Source organism: Rhinichthys klamathensis, unplaced genomic scaffold, assembly GCF_029890125.1.
Source record: "Rhinichthys klamathensis goyatoka isolate OS25496 unplaced genomic scaffold, OSU_Roscu_1.1 h1tg000409l_1, whole genome shotgun sequence".
NCBI classification, from domain to species: Eukaryota; Metazoa; Chordata; class Actinopteri; order Cypriniformes; family Leuciscidae; genus Rhinichthys; species Rhinichthys klamathensis.
The window spans coordinates 772,217-788,609 of record NW_026606909.1 but is presented as its reverse complement, the minus strand read 5'-3'; the positions used below and the strand labels follow the sequence as shown (position 1 = coordinate 788,609).

At 41.4% G+C, this 16,393-nt stretch overlaps 1 protein-coding gene across 3 annotated transcripts in view; it reads right to left on the bottom strand.

Annotated features, from left to right (window-relative positions):
* Window positions 1–205: 205 nt before the first annotated feature.
* Window positions 206–16,393, bottom strand: part of znf609a (zinc finger protein 609a) — a 133,234-nt gene continuing 117,046 nt past the window's right edge. For all 3 annotated transcript variants that reach the window (XM_056234951.1, XM_056234954.1, XM_056234953.1), the window contains 6 exons: window positions 12,779–12,866; window positions 5,279–7,634; window positions 4,640–5,057; window positions 2,980–3,315; window positions 2,249–2,327; window positions 206–1,006 (listed from right to left, as the gene is read on the bottom strand). In XM_056234951.1, coding sequence (XP_056090926.1) covers window positions 2,254–2,327; window positions 2,980–3,315; window positions 4,640–5,057; window positions 5,279–7,634; window positions 12,779–12,866 — 3,272 coding nt within the window. In that variant the 3' untranslated portion in view covers window positions 206–1,006; window positions 2,249–2,253. The remainder of the gene's footprint in view (window positions 1,007–2,248; window positions 2,328–2,979; window positions 3,316–4,639; window positions 5,058–5,278; window positions 7,635–12,778; window positions 12,867–16,393) is intronic.

Here is a 16,393-nt window from a genome sequence, read left to right as displayed (position 1 = left end):
TTTATAATGGATAGATGGACTTTTATAATGGATGGATGCACTTTTATGATGGATAGATTCACTTTTATAATGGATAGATGGAGTTTTATGGCCTTCAAAACAGAAACGGACATTCATTGCCATTATAAAGCTTGGAAGAGCCAGCATTTTTTTTATATAACTCAGATTGTATTCGTCTGAAATTTGAGTGTCATATACCCCTAGGATGACTTGAGGGAGAGTAAATCATGGGCTAATTTTCATTTTTGGGTGAACTATCCCTTTAACGACCGATGCGAAGCCCCGTCGCCCGTTCGAGAACAAAACATTTGCCTTGCACTGCAAAACGACCAATGCTAAGCAGTTAACGGAGTGACTTTGGGCTATTTGTTCATCATCCATAAATGAAAAGTCAAAAGGAACGTGAAAGAAAATAACTATGAACGTCAAAGGCAGGGAAGTGCATTAAAAACTGCCTGTTGAACAAGGAACTCAAGTATGTTGAAACGATAGCTTCGCAACGGGACTGCCCTGAATGAACTGAGTGAGGGAATCAAGCCTTATCCACTTGCATAGTGTCCACAAAGAGATTGTGTGTGTAAATGTGTGAAGATGAAGATGCTGGAATCCTTCGGGGGGGAAACAACAATAATCCTTATGGCTCTAGAGCAGCAGTCCAGAACATCAGAACTCCACCTTAAACACAATGTAGTGACTTCCAGGAATGTCTTAGCATTCATTGAAGATTTCCCACATTCTGTAGGTCCGTGTGTGTTTTCCGAGAGCTTGCGCATCGTGTGTGTCTCCTCTCTCCTGAGTATGTTTCCAGCAGCACAGAGAGGGAGGCGCATGGATCTGCTTTTTCTCCTCTCTGACGGTGTTGGACGAAGGCGCCGAGAAGAAGTCCGGGGAAAAAGAACCATAAAGAAATCAGGAACATCATTGAACTGATGTCATAAGCTCCTCCACACCATGTCCTCATGTGAACCAGTCACATTTCTGCAGAAAAGCGGCTAGTCACTTCTCCCTGGAGAGGGAACGAGAACACATTTGAAATATCAAACATGAGACAATTTTAATAACAGACGCATACAGTCAAAACAAAAATTATTCAGACACCAGATAACATTTTTGATTTTTTTGGGACACTATAGTTCATTTATGTAAGTGAGGAGAGCAAAATAAAGTAAACTGTGACATATTACACCCAAATATCCTTCATACCAGTATAAAAATTTGGGATCAAATATGATTCCTCCACTTTGAGCTGATCATGTTTTGCTGAAGTGTGTTTTCTGTCATTGCTAATGCTCTTTTTACACACAGACTGAACAACATGAAGCATTGCTTGGTCACTGGTTGAGCTAAACTGGTATTATCTAATTGTGTAGTTAAATTTAACAGCTGACAGATATTCAACATAATTCATGTGTGAGAGTCTAACAGAAGGACGGACAAAACCAGTCAAATATCCACTGAGTTCTGCTCATATTTATTACCATTTTCTAAACTATAGCGAATAAACTGTGATAATGTTGAAGGTGTCTGAATAAATGTTGGTTTGACTGTATATGATTCATTATATGTGACTAAACAGCCATATAAAGAGGCCTTGGTATATAAGAGATTTTCACCACTAGAGGACAGCAAAGACTGTACAGTCAAGAATCAGTCGAGGATAAAACACTATTTAGGGCTGGATGATAAATCAATATTATTATGGTAGCAATATAAAAGTTAACTAACGTTGTGAATACTGTGCTGAATGTAATGCGCTTTTTATTGGCCATTAAGTTCCTAAAGACCGTGTTATTGAGTTCAATTTATTTCTGCAGGTCATTTCTTTGAAATTGTCCTATTTAAAGAATTGGTTAAAAATACTGAAAGACATTTAATGTGCATGTGCATGGACGTCCCCCATAGCATTTTGTTTTTCGTGTGCTTTACAGCAATTTAAGGAAAAAAATATACATTGTTGTTTATCATTATGCATTATGTTGGCCCACAAAAAAAAAACTAAAAAAAATGTACTTCTTTGAGTTCAATTAGTGAAAAATGCAAGAAAATACGATTATTTTACTACAATTCTACCAAGTAACAATGACTTTGATAAAATAATGGTTCCTCTAATATAAAAAAAACACATTTTCAGAGTAAAAACATACTGAGATATGAATCAACTATTTAAAAGAGGTGAATATTACAGTATATTTCGCTAAACGTATAAGATAAATGTTTTGTGCTTGCAGATAAAGATGAACTATCTTACCATTCTCACCTCCGTGCGGGGGGGTAAAGTGAAGGGGCGGAGGCTTGTTGACTTGCAACAATGGCTGAAGAGGAGATACCTGTGAGATGGAGAAACACCTTAGTTAATGTGACAGTGGATATGAAACTTTCTAAACAGCTGTTTAGTCAGAGTCAAGGCCAGCTAACATGATTTTACAGTTGACCTAAACCAAGCTACAGTCAAACCAATGTATTCAGACTCCTTCAACATTTCTCACATTATCACAGTTTATTCGCTATAGTTTAGAAAATGGTAATAAAATATGAGCAGAACTCAGTGGATATTTGACTGGTTTTGTCCGTCCTTCTGTTAGACTCTCACACATGAATTATGTTGAATATCTGTCAGCTGTTAAATTTAACTACACAATTAGATAATACCAGTTTAGCTCAACCAGTGACCAAGCAATGCTTCATGTTGTTCAGTCTGTGTGTAAAAAGAGGATTAGCAATTACAGAAAACACACTTCAGCAAAACATCATCAGCTCAAAGTGGAGGAATAATATTTGATCGCAAATTTTTATAGATGTTACCGGTAGTCACTGTATGAAGAATATTTGGGTATAATATGTCACAGTTTACTTTATTTTGCTCTCCTCACTTACATAAATGAACTATAGTGTCCTGCACACACTAGTAAAAAAAAAAAAAAAAAATGATATCTGGTGTCTGAATAATTTTTGGTTTGACTGCTTTTTTGAATTGCTTACCTGTAGCATAAGACAGGTCGTACTGTCCTGGGAGTAGTGGATAGCCTAGATGATGGTGGGAAGGCATGATCCGCTGAGAAGGTGAAGATCTTGGACGTTCACCGTCTCTTTCTCGGTCACTCCCACTTCGGTCTCTTTCATGGGGCATCTTTTCACCCACTGTGGGTGATTTGCTCTTGTACTGGTTAGCATGCTGATGCAAGATGTCCAGGGCTTTGGACTCTGACGCAGACTTGCCGCTCACCGTAGGACTGGCACGAGCCTTCTCACCCTCCTCACCAGGGGGCATCTTACTGCCATATGGAGAAAAGGAGTACCCTGGCGACAGGTACGATCCTAAAGAAAGGTGAAAATAACAGTGACACTTTAAAAATCAGTATTCTGGTTATAAGTGAAATTACATGTTTCCTAAGGTGGTATCAAAAAATTAGGGATGCACGATATATCGGCCACCATATCGGTACCGATATTATGTTCATTTTTAATAATATCGTTATCGGCCCTATATATGGCTGATATACAAGTATTGCACATATGTATATTAATTATATATGTACATATAGTTTCTCTATGTATGTGTGTATGTATGACATGTATGGTGATATAAAGAAATTAGGAATGCACGATATATCGGCGACCATATCGGTACCGATATATGTTAATTTTTAATGTTATCGTTATCGCCCGATACGAAAATATGGCTGATACACAAATATTGCACATATGTATAATTATATATGTACATATAGTTTCTCTTTATGTATGTGTGTGTATATATGACATGTATGGTGGTATAAAGAAATTAGGATGCACGATATATCGGCGACCATATCGGTACCGATATATGTTCATTTTTAATGTTATCGTTATCAGCCCGATAAGAAAATATGGCTGATATACAAGTATTGCACATATGTATAATTATACATGTACATATAGTTTCTCTTTATGTATGTGTGTGTATATGACATGTATGCATATGTATAATTTGTATGCATTCTTCTCAAATTAATTTGATTTATTTTTCTCTTTCCTCACGTTTATGTATTCATACATGTCTTTATTTATGTATTCAGTACAACATGTATAACTTGTGCTTTTAACATTCAGGAATGAGGGCAATGTTGTTTTATCATATCGTATTGCTGTCAATGGTTCCATTTATGTAAAGCTTAATAAAGAATAAAAAAAAATGTGTTAAAGATTTTGTAATAAAAAAATAAAATTAAAATTTTGGACGATATATAAAAGCCAATAAATAATGGATTATTTCCTTCAGCTGAGACACTTCAGACATGTTCAACATGCACTGTTCAACATGATGGTTTTGAATTGCTTGAAATATGATTGGAATCACTTCAAAAAAGGAGAATAATTCAGTGCAACATGTGCAGCGCAAGTGTCTCATATCGGCTACATAAAATTATAATGAGAACATTATAATTGTGTGCTTGGGATATGGCTTTTAATTATGAGACTTGTTTTTGAAATCAGGCACTCAAATTTCGATTTATCGGCTAATATATCGGTTATCGGCTTTCAAATATAAAGAATTATCGGTTATCGATATTATCGGCCAAAATTTTCATCGGCGATGCATCGGTGCATCCCTACAAAAAATGACTGCAAAAAACCTAGTTAGCTCAACAAAAGGACTTACCAGGGTAATTCTGCATCATGACAGCAGGCATCCCCCTGTATCCCGGATGGCCGGTGTCATAACCTTGACCATAGGGGTATCCGTGCATATATGACATATATGACTGGTGCTGCGGCAGAGGTGTGGAAAACTGCATATGTGCTCGTGGATCTTTGCTAACTCCTCTATGCTCCTCTGGGGCTGATGAAGTTCGTGGTTCTGCCACTTCCTTATTTTCCTCTTTAGAGGGAGTGTCTTTATGACGTGACCTTTCATCTTTGCCCTTCCGGTCTCTCTCACGGTCTCTGTCCCGATCTCGGTCCTTTTCTCGCTCACGATCCCGTTCTCGCTCTTCCTTCCACCTCTCCTCATCAATCTGTTTCTGAGCATCAGGGTACTTGCTGGGGTAAACGTAGGGCCACAGTCGAGAGTCTGGCTCCTGGAAAAAAAAGTAGAGTTAGAAATGCTCATTATGAAAGAAAGGTAAGTGCATAGTGAGGGTTCTTATAACTATTAGGGCTGTCAAATAATAATGAAGAATCAAGAGTTTTACATTTCTCAAGAAAGCCATAAAGGTTAAAACTGTGATGAAAATGACCCTATAACTGGTATAGTATAAAGAAACCAAAATAATGTTTAAGCAATGTTTAAGTTCCATACCTGTCTATACATGTACATTGCCTGCTCCATAGCCGATCTTCCAGACTCGAGGCCTGATTTCTGCTCATCCTTTGTATGATGGCCAGCTTCACTTAGCTTCATTTTCAAACCCTCACCTTGCTGGCTCTGTCCCTTCCCATCTTCCCCTTTGGGGATAATGACTGACTTGCCAGGCTCTGAGGGATCTTTGGGCTTGCTCTGTGGGGACGGCTTGCCCAAGTCTGAGATGCTTGGCGCCTTAGACAATGTTGGAGGAACCGAAGCTTTCTGCTTCCATTCTTCTTGCTTAATGGAGGCTTCCCTGTCCTTCTGAGCAGCCTCTGATTTCTTCTCTGCAACACGATGCTGCTCAGCAGCTTGTCGTTGTCGGTCCTCACACTGTTGCCTGTAAGCTGGGCTTGTGTTCAGCAGGTGGTTATGATAGGTCTGATCTGGTGAATAGCCAAAGGGAGGTACATAGGCATACTGATTGTAATAGAGGGGCTGCATGAACATGCTAGAACGCTGTTGAATGACCGAAGGCTGCTGTTGCGGTTGCTGTTGCGGTTGCTGTTGCTGTTGAGAGGGTACAACTATATCTGGCTTTCGTTCTTCAGGCGGCTCTGATTTGCCCTTGTCAATCCCTGGTTCTGGTTCCTCCTCTTTTTTCACCTTCACTGCAACATCTTGCAACGATGTGGCAGGGTTAGAGACTCCTGGACTGGGGTTTGGGTTGCTATAATTGGGCGAATAGTATGTTTCGTAACCTGGATAATAAGAGGGGTCTTTGTTTGGTGGTTGGGATGGAAATAGAGATTTCTTGGCACCTTCCCGAACTGCCTGATCCTCAGACTTGACCTTTATACCATCCACTTTGCCCTCGCCATCCTCCCCTGCATCTGAGATGTCAGAGTATGCTGGGCTATTGGTCTTCACAGAAGAGTTATCTGCCCCATTTTGGGTAACCACATGCAGTGGAGTAAGAGGCTGTGCCATCCCACCACTTTCTATCCGACTAGCCACGCCAATAGAAGGACTGGGGGAATTGTCAGAAAAGCTGTAGATTTTGTCTGCCTCTGCTTTCATGCTGGCTAGCCGACTTTGATGTGGATCCGTGGATCCGTTTAACAGTCCCTCAATCTTACTGCCTTGGTCTGAGCTTTCAGAATATGGGCTCTTACCTTCTTCAGGTTTCCCTCCTTTGGAAGGGGCTTTTGGACTGTCTCCTTCCTTACTGCCCTCCTTCTTTTTCTTATCTTTCTTTTTCTTGTCCTTAGAACCGCTTAAGACTGGGTTAATTGAGGGATCTCCTATTACTGCAGGTTTGGGTTGAATGGACTTTAGTTGGGGGCTCTTGCTAATGGACTGGACCACAGAGCCCATACTGGCGGAGGAGCCAGAATTGGGAGCAGGGAAGCCAGAGGTTGGTAAGTTGTACAATTGCTGTGGAGGTAAAGAGGGAACCAGGGGTCTTGCGGACTTCATTGCCTTCTGAGCAAGTTTGTCTGCCTTGGTACTACTCCCAGACTTCTTAGCTTTATCCAAGCCTCTTTTATCATCAATGCCATCATTGCTCGTCTCATCTGTAAGACATGGGCCATCCTCACAGCCATCCATGGGCACAACAGAGTCATGCTCAGTTTCTGGTTTCTTCTTGCCAGGCTGCTTCGAGCTGAACTTTCCTGATGAGGGTGATTGGCTCTGGGCATCAAATCCTCTACCTTTGGGTGTGTTCGACCTTGCAGGAGATGCACAACCCTTCTGGGAAATGGATGCACCATTGCAACTACCTGACTCAGGGTGCAAAGTGGAGTCCTCACCATACTCACTATCACCATCTATGTCCAGCTTGATATCATCATCATTGTGAGCACGAGCCTGGTGATATTTAAGTCCATTAATGTGCTTGTATTTCTTGTTGCAGTTGGGATGGGGGCAATCAATGAGAACCGGTGAGGGGCAGCTGCGATCTAAAGAAGGGGGCAAGGATTCAGCTTTGATGTTGGACAGGGGAAGAATAGTATGAGGTATTCCACTATTCGAATTGGTTCGCATTCGTTTGCTACCCTTAGTATCCTCAGAACTAGAATTGGGCTCCATGTCTGAGGCAGGTTTGTTCTTGCGTTTGTTAGCAGATGAAGGACTAGCCTTTATATCCTCAGGGTTGCTGTTTGGTGGGGTTCGTCGCTCAGAGGAATTCTGACTGCCCCGTCGCCCTTTGCTGTTCGACGCGGCTCGAGTCTTGCTGGTGTTGCTGCCTTTGTTATCAGAAGAGTTACTGTTTTCATTGACTGGCGTATTGCTATTGGGCCTCATTCTTTTACCCCGTCCACGGCCATTCCTCATCTCCAGGTCACTTGTGGGTGACTCACAGAACCTGAAGAAGTGTAAGGGAAAAATTAATTTCAACTGAATAGGAAAAATGACTCTTCCATAGACATTAAAGGGATAGTTCACCCAAAAATAAAAATGTATGATTTACCCATGATTTACTCACCCTCAAGTCATCCTAGGTGTATTTGACATTCTTGTTTTAGACAAATACAATCGGAGTTGTATTAAATTAAATGTCTTGGCTCTTCCAAGCATTATAATGGCAGTGAATGGCCGTTAAAGTTTGAAGTCCATTAAAGTGCATCCATCCATGATAAAAGTGCTCCACGCGGCTCATTTTTAAATATAACTCCGATTGTATTCGTCTGAAAGAAGAACGTCATATACACCTAGAATGACTTGAGGGTGAGTAAATCATGGGCTAATTTTTATTTTTGGGTGAACTATCCCTTTAAATTCAGAATCAATAATCAAATAAATAAGTGCCATCCATTTTCTACCTAAAACTCACAATTATCTGCTAACCACAAAGGCCGCTAACAGTCCTGCAGAGATTCTAGGATGAGAAATGGCCTCTCTTCTAAATCAGCCTCTACATTTGGATGCTATAAGTGCTTCTCTAGTGGGCCTTGGAGAGCCAGCAACGTGCTGTGCGTTTTTATCCTCTCGTTATCCCTGATCTAGACAGCAATGCTTGTTCTGATGAATGGCACGCAGTACCACACTGCTGCAGGATTAAGCCAGGGTGACCTGGCTGCTGATTAGATGCAGTGTGATAACATCCTCCAACAGATAAGGAACAAGAGCAACCAGAGCTCGATCAAAGCACAGGCATTGAACCATAGTAAAACAAAGCAGTTAAGAAAGCTACCTCAGGGCCCCCAGTCCTCAGAACAGAACTAAGATTTATAAGGACGAGCAGAATGACAAGATGATATACATCACAGGTTGATATGTAATGTTAGAGATATTTAACAGGAGAAAAACTCTGTCGGGAGTTGTCCTGTGGGTTAGAAGGAACTAGATAGGTTATGTTCTATATTTCGATTGTTGGTTATACAACAATTTCATGACATATGCTGTTTTTTCAGCATCTCAATGCATGATTTTCAGATGGTGCGTGAAGTCACTGTGTACAGCTCCGTAAATTGTCATCGCCCTCTAACTAACTGGACCACAAGTTAACACCCAAATCATTGCTGTCACTTTATGGCTCGTTTCCACTGAGGCGTACGGTACGGTACGGTACAGTACCGTATGGGTCGGTACAGCATGATCCGGCTAGCGTTTCCACTGCCAACAGTACCCTTACTTGATAGGCGTGGTGTTTGCCGGAAAGAAGCGATCAACGTCATTTTCGCGCGAAGAAAGCGACATAGTAAACAACTATGGATGACAGACAGCAGATCTTGTTCTTGCTTCTCGGGATGTTTGTCACAAGAAACAAGCGCTGGCATTACGAGTTTCTCAATACCAAGTAGCCACGCAAAGTCCGACTCAGGAGAATGACTCCCGAGGACGCGAGTCCAGTAATTCTGCTGATGGAACAGCACGTTCTTGAAAGCGCCACTCAGATCGCTCTGGTCCGGTTATGTACATTTTAAACGAAATATGTTATAAAACACCACTCTGCTTCTTTTCGATTTAATTTAAATACATTTTAAACATTATAAGCACACAAATGTGGTTCAGGCAACGCATAGCCTATTGATTATATTCACTGCATGTAAATAACGTTATATTTATAACAAAACTAAATATAAAACACAACCCTGCCTCTTTTCGTTTAAATTTAAAAATATTAAACATATTCCAGGCAATGTATTGCATATTGCATTGGTACAAATGTTGCAATAAACAACATTACAGATGATCTTGTAATAAAATAAAAAAATGACAAAACTATCTATTTTTGTTGAATTTCAGTTTTATCAATAATAGCCATTATAAAAGTATAAGTAAAAGGTACAAAAAGATATACAGTAAAGCTTTAATAACATAAAGCAAACAATTCAGTCAAATATACAAATTCAGCGCTCAAATATATGAAACTTCACTGAGCCTTCTGCCAAAACTATTGGCCAGGGAACGAATTATAGATTCACGAGACCAAAGATCGCCTGTTAGGTCTGTACAAGACGAATTATATCTCATGTTTAACCACTACAGAGACGTCAGAGTCAGCGGCAAACATCAGAATGACTAGCCGGGGAAAGGCTGCTCCAGGCGGGGTGCACGAGCGCCGAGCGTCCGGTTGCTTGGAATGGATCTTCAAATTATCATAAATCTATAAATAAACCACAGATTTGAGCTTTAAAAAACTACTTTCTCGCCTGAAAAACTCTTAAAACTACATTTCGTGACACAATAACAGTAGTATTATATTTCAACTGTATGTTTCTAATGCCCTTGTAGCACGCGCAAGTGACTATACTCTGTCAACCAATCAGCGTTCTGCAGTGAGTCTAGCTCCACCTTTTAGTACCGTACCACTGAGCTAGGTACCCCAACGGAAGGGTACCCAAAAAGTGGTACGGTACGGTTCGGCTTTTTGGTACCATTCACAACTTTTGACAGTGGAAACGCAAATAATTGCGTACCCGAACCGAACTGTACCGTACCACTCAGTGGAAACGAGCCATTAGAGTAGATGTTTACTTTACACTAAAGGTTCTTGCACCCTGAGTCCGAAATGGTCATCTGGTGAAAAAATAAATACGACCTCACGTTGTGCCAATCACATTTACACACTGCCCCCGAAACTTTTGTCCGTCATAAAAAAATTCGGATTGGGTTCAATATTCTGCGTTGTTTTGCATTCGTAGCAAGCATTTTGAGAGATGTAAAAGCGATCGCCAAAATCTAGAACTGTTCAGGATCAATTGGTTCACGGAAATTGGTGGTCGTCTTTTTGGTGGCTCGGCTCCAGTATCGCTAGCAAAGCAATCGAATCGCTAGCAAAGCAATTTGAATCGCTCGGGATAATCCCAGAGCGAACTCTCCTTCCTCTCTGCGCAATCTCAGGATTGGGATGGACCCAATATTTCCTCTCTCTTTTTCTCTTTTTAAGAAAAGAGAGGACAACAAAATCATCCTCACTGCTTGAAGACTCCATTGTGTATTGCTTCGCAACGGATTAATTAATACGCATCGGACCCAGTGTGCAAGGTTTCTGTGCTTGACGAATTTTTAGGATGACGAATACGAGAAAACGCGTACGAAAATTTCGGACTCCGTGTGCAAGGACCTTAAAGGTGCAGTGTGTAATATTTAGGAGGATCTGTTGACAATGCAATATCATATACATAACTATGTTTTCAGTGGTGTATAAAGACATTCCATAACAAACCTTATGTTTTTATTAGCTTAGAATGAGGCGTTTCTCTCTACACACACCGCGGGTCCGCTTATATCCACATGTTTCTACAGTGGCCCTGAGCGGACAAACGCGTTTCGTCACTATGTTGTTCTTTGTGCAAAGAAGCTGCTAAAGTCAGCCAATAAAACACTGACACAATGATGAACAAGTAACAATAATATTCACAATAACATCGTTTTACTGAATAATTAAGTAAACCTAATTTCTTAATTTATCTTTTTAAGAATCCTCATTATTTAACTGGCTACTCTCTGCTGTCTCAGACGACGACATCACTTCCTGTCGCCCACCGTAACTTCTGTTTATTGCAATTCCCAACCTCACCACTAGATGCGCTAAAAATCACACACTGCACCTTTAAGTTACAGAAAACCAATCTTTGCATCTCTGTGAGTTTGATCTCTGCGAGTTTGACTTTCACATTCATCATTAATTGCGTTAATCTGTTCCAAAGACTACATGTGACTCAAAGCAGCTCCGACTGGAACACAAACATATAGAAGAAACGCATATGAATGCACTGCATCATCTTCACCGGTGCTCTCCCCAGGGGTTAATGCTGTGTTAGTGATGTTTGCCTGCAGCCAGAAGATAAAGTGCACCATGGAAATACAGCCTTTTCTGGAACATTACGATTAGAAATCAGAAGCTGCCTCCTAAGGCAGAGTCTCTTAAATTTACACAGTATTATGTACAGCAAATTATTTGTACCATGCAGTGCTGGTATCTAACCTTGGGCAGGTTACAGCATGATAACTAAATGTTGGAGTGTCTGTACTGTAAAAGGCATGTGCAAGGTCAAAAAACGAGGCTCCTTCAGACCGTAGCTCATTATTATTGCCTCAAGCTATATTAACCCTTAATCTAAGGGTCATGCGAGAAGTTCACGGCATTAGGACCCAGCAGAATCGTAACTGAAATGCTGGTCTGTAAGGGACTACTAATGCTTTAGATCGATGCGAGGAGGAGAAAAGAATAGGGAGGATGGGAATCAATTCCTTCATGATGTTGCATTTCAAAAGGTGAGTGTCAGCAGGGGGTGGGGGGGCATTTTGACACATTACCCTCTAGTGTTTCCTTCATTACTGCACAATCCCAGAGGAGATGAAAGGGTCTAGCAGGAGTGTGTAGTGGCCAGAATCAACTCAAACAGATACACTGTATAGAGCTTTACACTGCATTGGGTTACACTTTATTTTAATGTGTCATTATTACAGAGTAATTATTCATTTAAGTACAGAGTAATATTAAGTAACAACATGTACAGGTGAAACTTGAAAAATGAGAATATGGTGCAAAAGTTCATTTATTTCAGTAATTCGACTTAAAAGGTGAAACTAATATATTATATAGACTCATTACATGCAAAATAAGATATTTCAAGCCTTTATTTGTTATCATTTTGATAATTATGGATTACAGCTTATGAAAACCGGGTAATCCATAATCATCAAAATTATAACAAATAAAGGTTTGAAATATCTCACTTTGCATGTAATGAGTCTATATAATATATTAGTTTCACCTTTTAAGTCGAATTACTGAAATAAATGAACGTTTGACCCATATTCTAATTTCTCGAGTTTCACCTGTAGTTACTCTAGGGTTTGGTTGAGGGTTAGTTGCATGATTTACTGTTATTACTATGGTAATTACATGTAACAAAGACACTGTAAAATAAAGTGTTACCCTGAATTTGTAAGGCAAAACTGTGCCAAATTCGAATAGGTTTCCATTTCATGGCAAACTAAAAGTAGGTTGAATTAACCCTACACAAACAGTACAGGCTTGTATTTGCTAACTCTTACCGTGGAGGAGCCCAGTCATGTCGGGTGCAGTCTAGCAGGGTGCCCACATACGTCTTGTTCCTCCAGGTAACATTTACAACCAGCATACCTGAAGAAAAGACACCAACACAGAAAATAAGACCTCAAGCACTGAAACGCATATAACAAAGTTGATTTATTTTACTTTACTAGCTAAATGAATGCACGGTTTAGCTTAACAGATCACAGATATGATACTGGACGAGACGAAACTACAGCCTCAAGTCAAATATCTAATTGGGGATCTGGGTTTAGATGCAGCAAATATTACGCCCGTGAGCACGATTAGAGTATTTAGACTAGTTGGCAAAAAGATAAATGACTGCTTGTTGGCACAAGCGCACTGCAGATTATACATTCCTCAGCACAGATGTCCAAATCTAGAGCACCTCGTGTATGTAAAGCTATTAGTATGCAGAGAAGTAAAGAACAGACATTGCTGTAGCATTGTAACACATACAGTCAAATCAAATTATTCAGACACCAGATATCATTTTTGATATTTTCCACTAGTGTGTGCAGGACACTATAGTTCATTTATGTAAGTGAGAGAGCAAAATAAAGTAAACTGTGACATATTATACCCAAATATTCTTCATACAGTGAAATTTGGGATCAAATATTATTCCTGATGATGTTTTGCTGAAGTGTGTTTTCTGTAATTGCTAATGCTCTTTTTACACACAGACTGAACAACATGAAGCATTGCTTGGTCACTGGTTGAGCTAAACTGGTATTATCTAATTGTGTAGTTAAATTTAACAGCTGACAGATATTCAACATAATTCATGTGTGAGAGTCTAACAGAAGGACGGACAAAACCAGTCAAATATCCACTGAGTTCTGCTCATATTTTATTACCATTTTAGCGAATAAACAGTGATGATGTGAGAAATGTTGAAGGAGTCTACATATATATGTGTTGTGTTAGTTTTGGACTGGATTCAGCTGAGGTATATAAAAAGACTCTTCCGAGTCCCGGCCGTCCAGATCTGTCAACATTATGTCCAGCTCCTGCAGGTTGTATGTGTGTGCTTGACATTTCCTACAGCGAAAAGTGCCAAGAGTGACAGAGATGATCCACCGCTTCACTGAGCCCCGTGTGTAACGCCAGGTGGCAGCAGGAGCATCTTTTAAAGATGTAGTTTGAGGAAACATTAAGTGCCTGGAATATGGTACACACCTCTGCGCCTCCCCACCCTCAAAGCAACTCCACCGTGCACACACACACACACACACACACACACACGTCTGGTTCACTATCTCTGTTAACCCAACATAACCCTTTGTGAGGACTCTCCATAGACGTAATGGTTTTTATACTGTCCGAAACTGTATATTCTGTCCCCTTAAGGCTCGGTTATACTCCAGTTGGGACGCGTACGTGGACTACTTGTGTTTACACTGTCCGCTCGGTGAACGCGTTCGGCTTGGACAAAAACAACAACATATTGTTGCCCATTTATTGAACTTCCATGCCTCTTATATAGTAATTATATATTACTATGGGCCAATTTACAAATGCTCGGACCCACTCGGTCTCTCTCGCGCAGTGTCAACTTTATATAACTATAAAATTTCCATTTATTTGCCTTAACAAAACGGTCTCTCAGATATTTCCGCTTCTGCCGACACGTTCTTCTTTCCCTCCAGGAGTTATTACACATCTGGCTGTCTTTGTGATCTTTTAACGAAGGATTGTAGTAGGGGTGGAACGGTACACAGAAGTCACGGTTCGGTTCATACCTCGGTTCAGACATCACATCACATCAAATTCGTGCACCGAACCGTGACGCCCGTACCGTTTCGGTTCAATACGAATACATGTACCGTTCCACCCCTAGATTGTAGAGGTGCGGTTAGCAACGGACTTCTTCACACAGCCTCTCTTCAAATTGGACATCCATTTTTTCCCAGCGCTTTCGCGGTTGGTTTTAACCTATAGTGTCCGCGCAGTACTTGTCCACATGGTCACAAAAAATGGGAGGCACGCGGACGTCTGCAAGGAGCCTACGCACACACCCTCCGATGACGATTTTTACGTCACGCAGACGCGGAAAGTATAACACTAGCTTTACACTAACCCTACCCATCTCTCTCTCACACACACACACACTAACCGACCCCTAAACCTACCCATCACACACACACACACAAACTAACCGACCCCTAAACCTACCCATCACACAAACTAACCGACCCCTAAACCTACCCATCACACAAACTAACCGACCCCTAAACCTACCCATCACACACACACACACACAAACTAACCGACCCCTAAACCTACCCATCACACAAACTAACCGACCCCTAAACCTACCCATCACACAAACTAACCGACCCCTAAACCTACCCATCACACACACACACACACAAACTAACCGACCCCTAAACCTACCCATCACACAAACTAACCGACCCCTAAACCTACCCATCACACAAACTAACCGACCCCTAAACCTACCCATCACACAAACTAACCGACCCCTAAACCTACCCATCACACACACACACACAAACTAACCGACCCCTAAACCTACCCATCACACACTAACCGACCCCTAAACCTACCCATCTCTCACACACACACACTAACCGACCCCTAAACCTACCCATCACACACACTAACCGACCCCTAAACCTACCCATCACACACACACTAACCGACCCCTAAACCTACCCATCACACACACTAACCGACCCCTAAACCTACCCATCTCTCACACACTAACCGACCCCTAAACCTACCCATCTCTCACACACTAACCGACCCCTAAACCTACCCATCACACACACACACACACACACAAACTAACCGATCCCTAAACCTACCCATCACACAAACTAACCGACCCCTAAACCTACCCATCACACACACACACACACACAAACTAACCGACCCCTAAACCTACCCATCACACACACACACACACTAACCGACCCCTAAACCTACCCATCTCTCACACACACACACACACACACACACACACACACACACACACACTAACCGACCCCTAAACCTACCCATCACACACACACACACACACACTAACCGACCCCTAAACCTACCCATCACACACACACACACACACACACACTAACCGACCCCTAAACCTACCCATCACACACACACACACACACACACACACAAACTAACCGATCCCTAAACCTACCCATCACACAAACTAACCGACCCCTAAACCTACCCATCACACACACACACAAACTAACCGACCCCTAAACCTACCCATCACACACACACACACACTAACCGACCCCTAAACCTACCCATCTCTCACACACACACGCACACACACACACACACACACACTAACCGACCCCTAAACCTACCCATCTCTCACACACACACACACACACTAACCGACCCCTAAACCTACCCATCACACACACACACACACACACACACACACACACACACACACACACACACACTAACCGACCCCTAAACCTACCCATCACACACACACACACTAACCCGACCCCTTAACCTACCCATCACACACACACACACACCAATCAAGGATCTTCCCTTCCCAAACACACACAAAGTTGCTCTGCGGTGCTTTTGAGGGC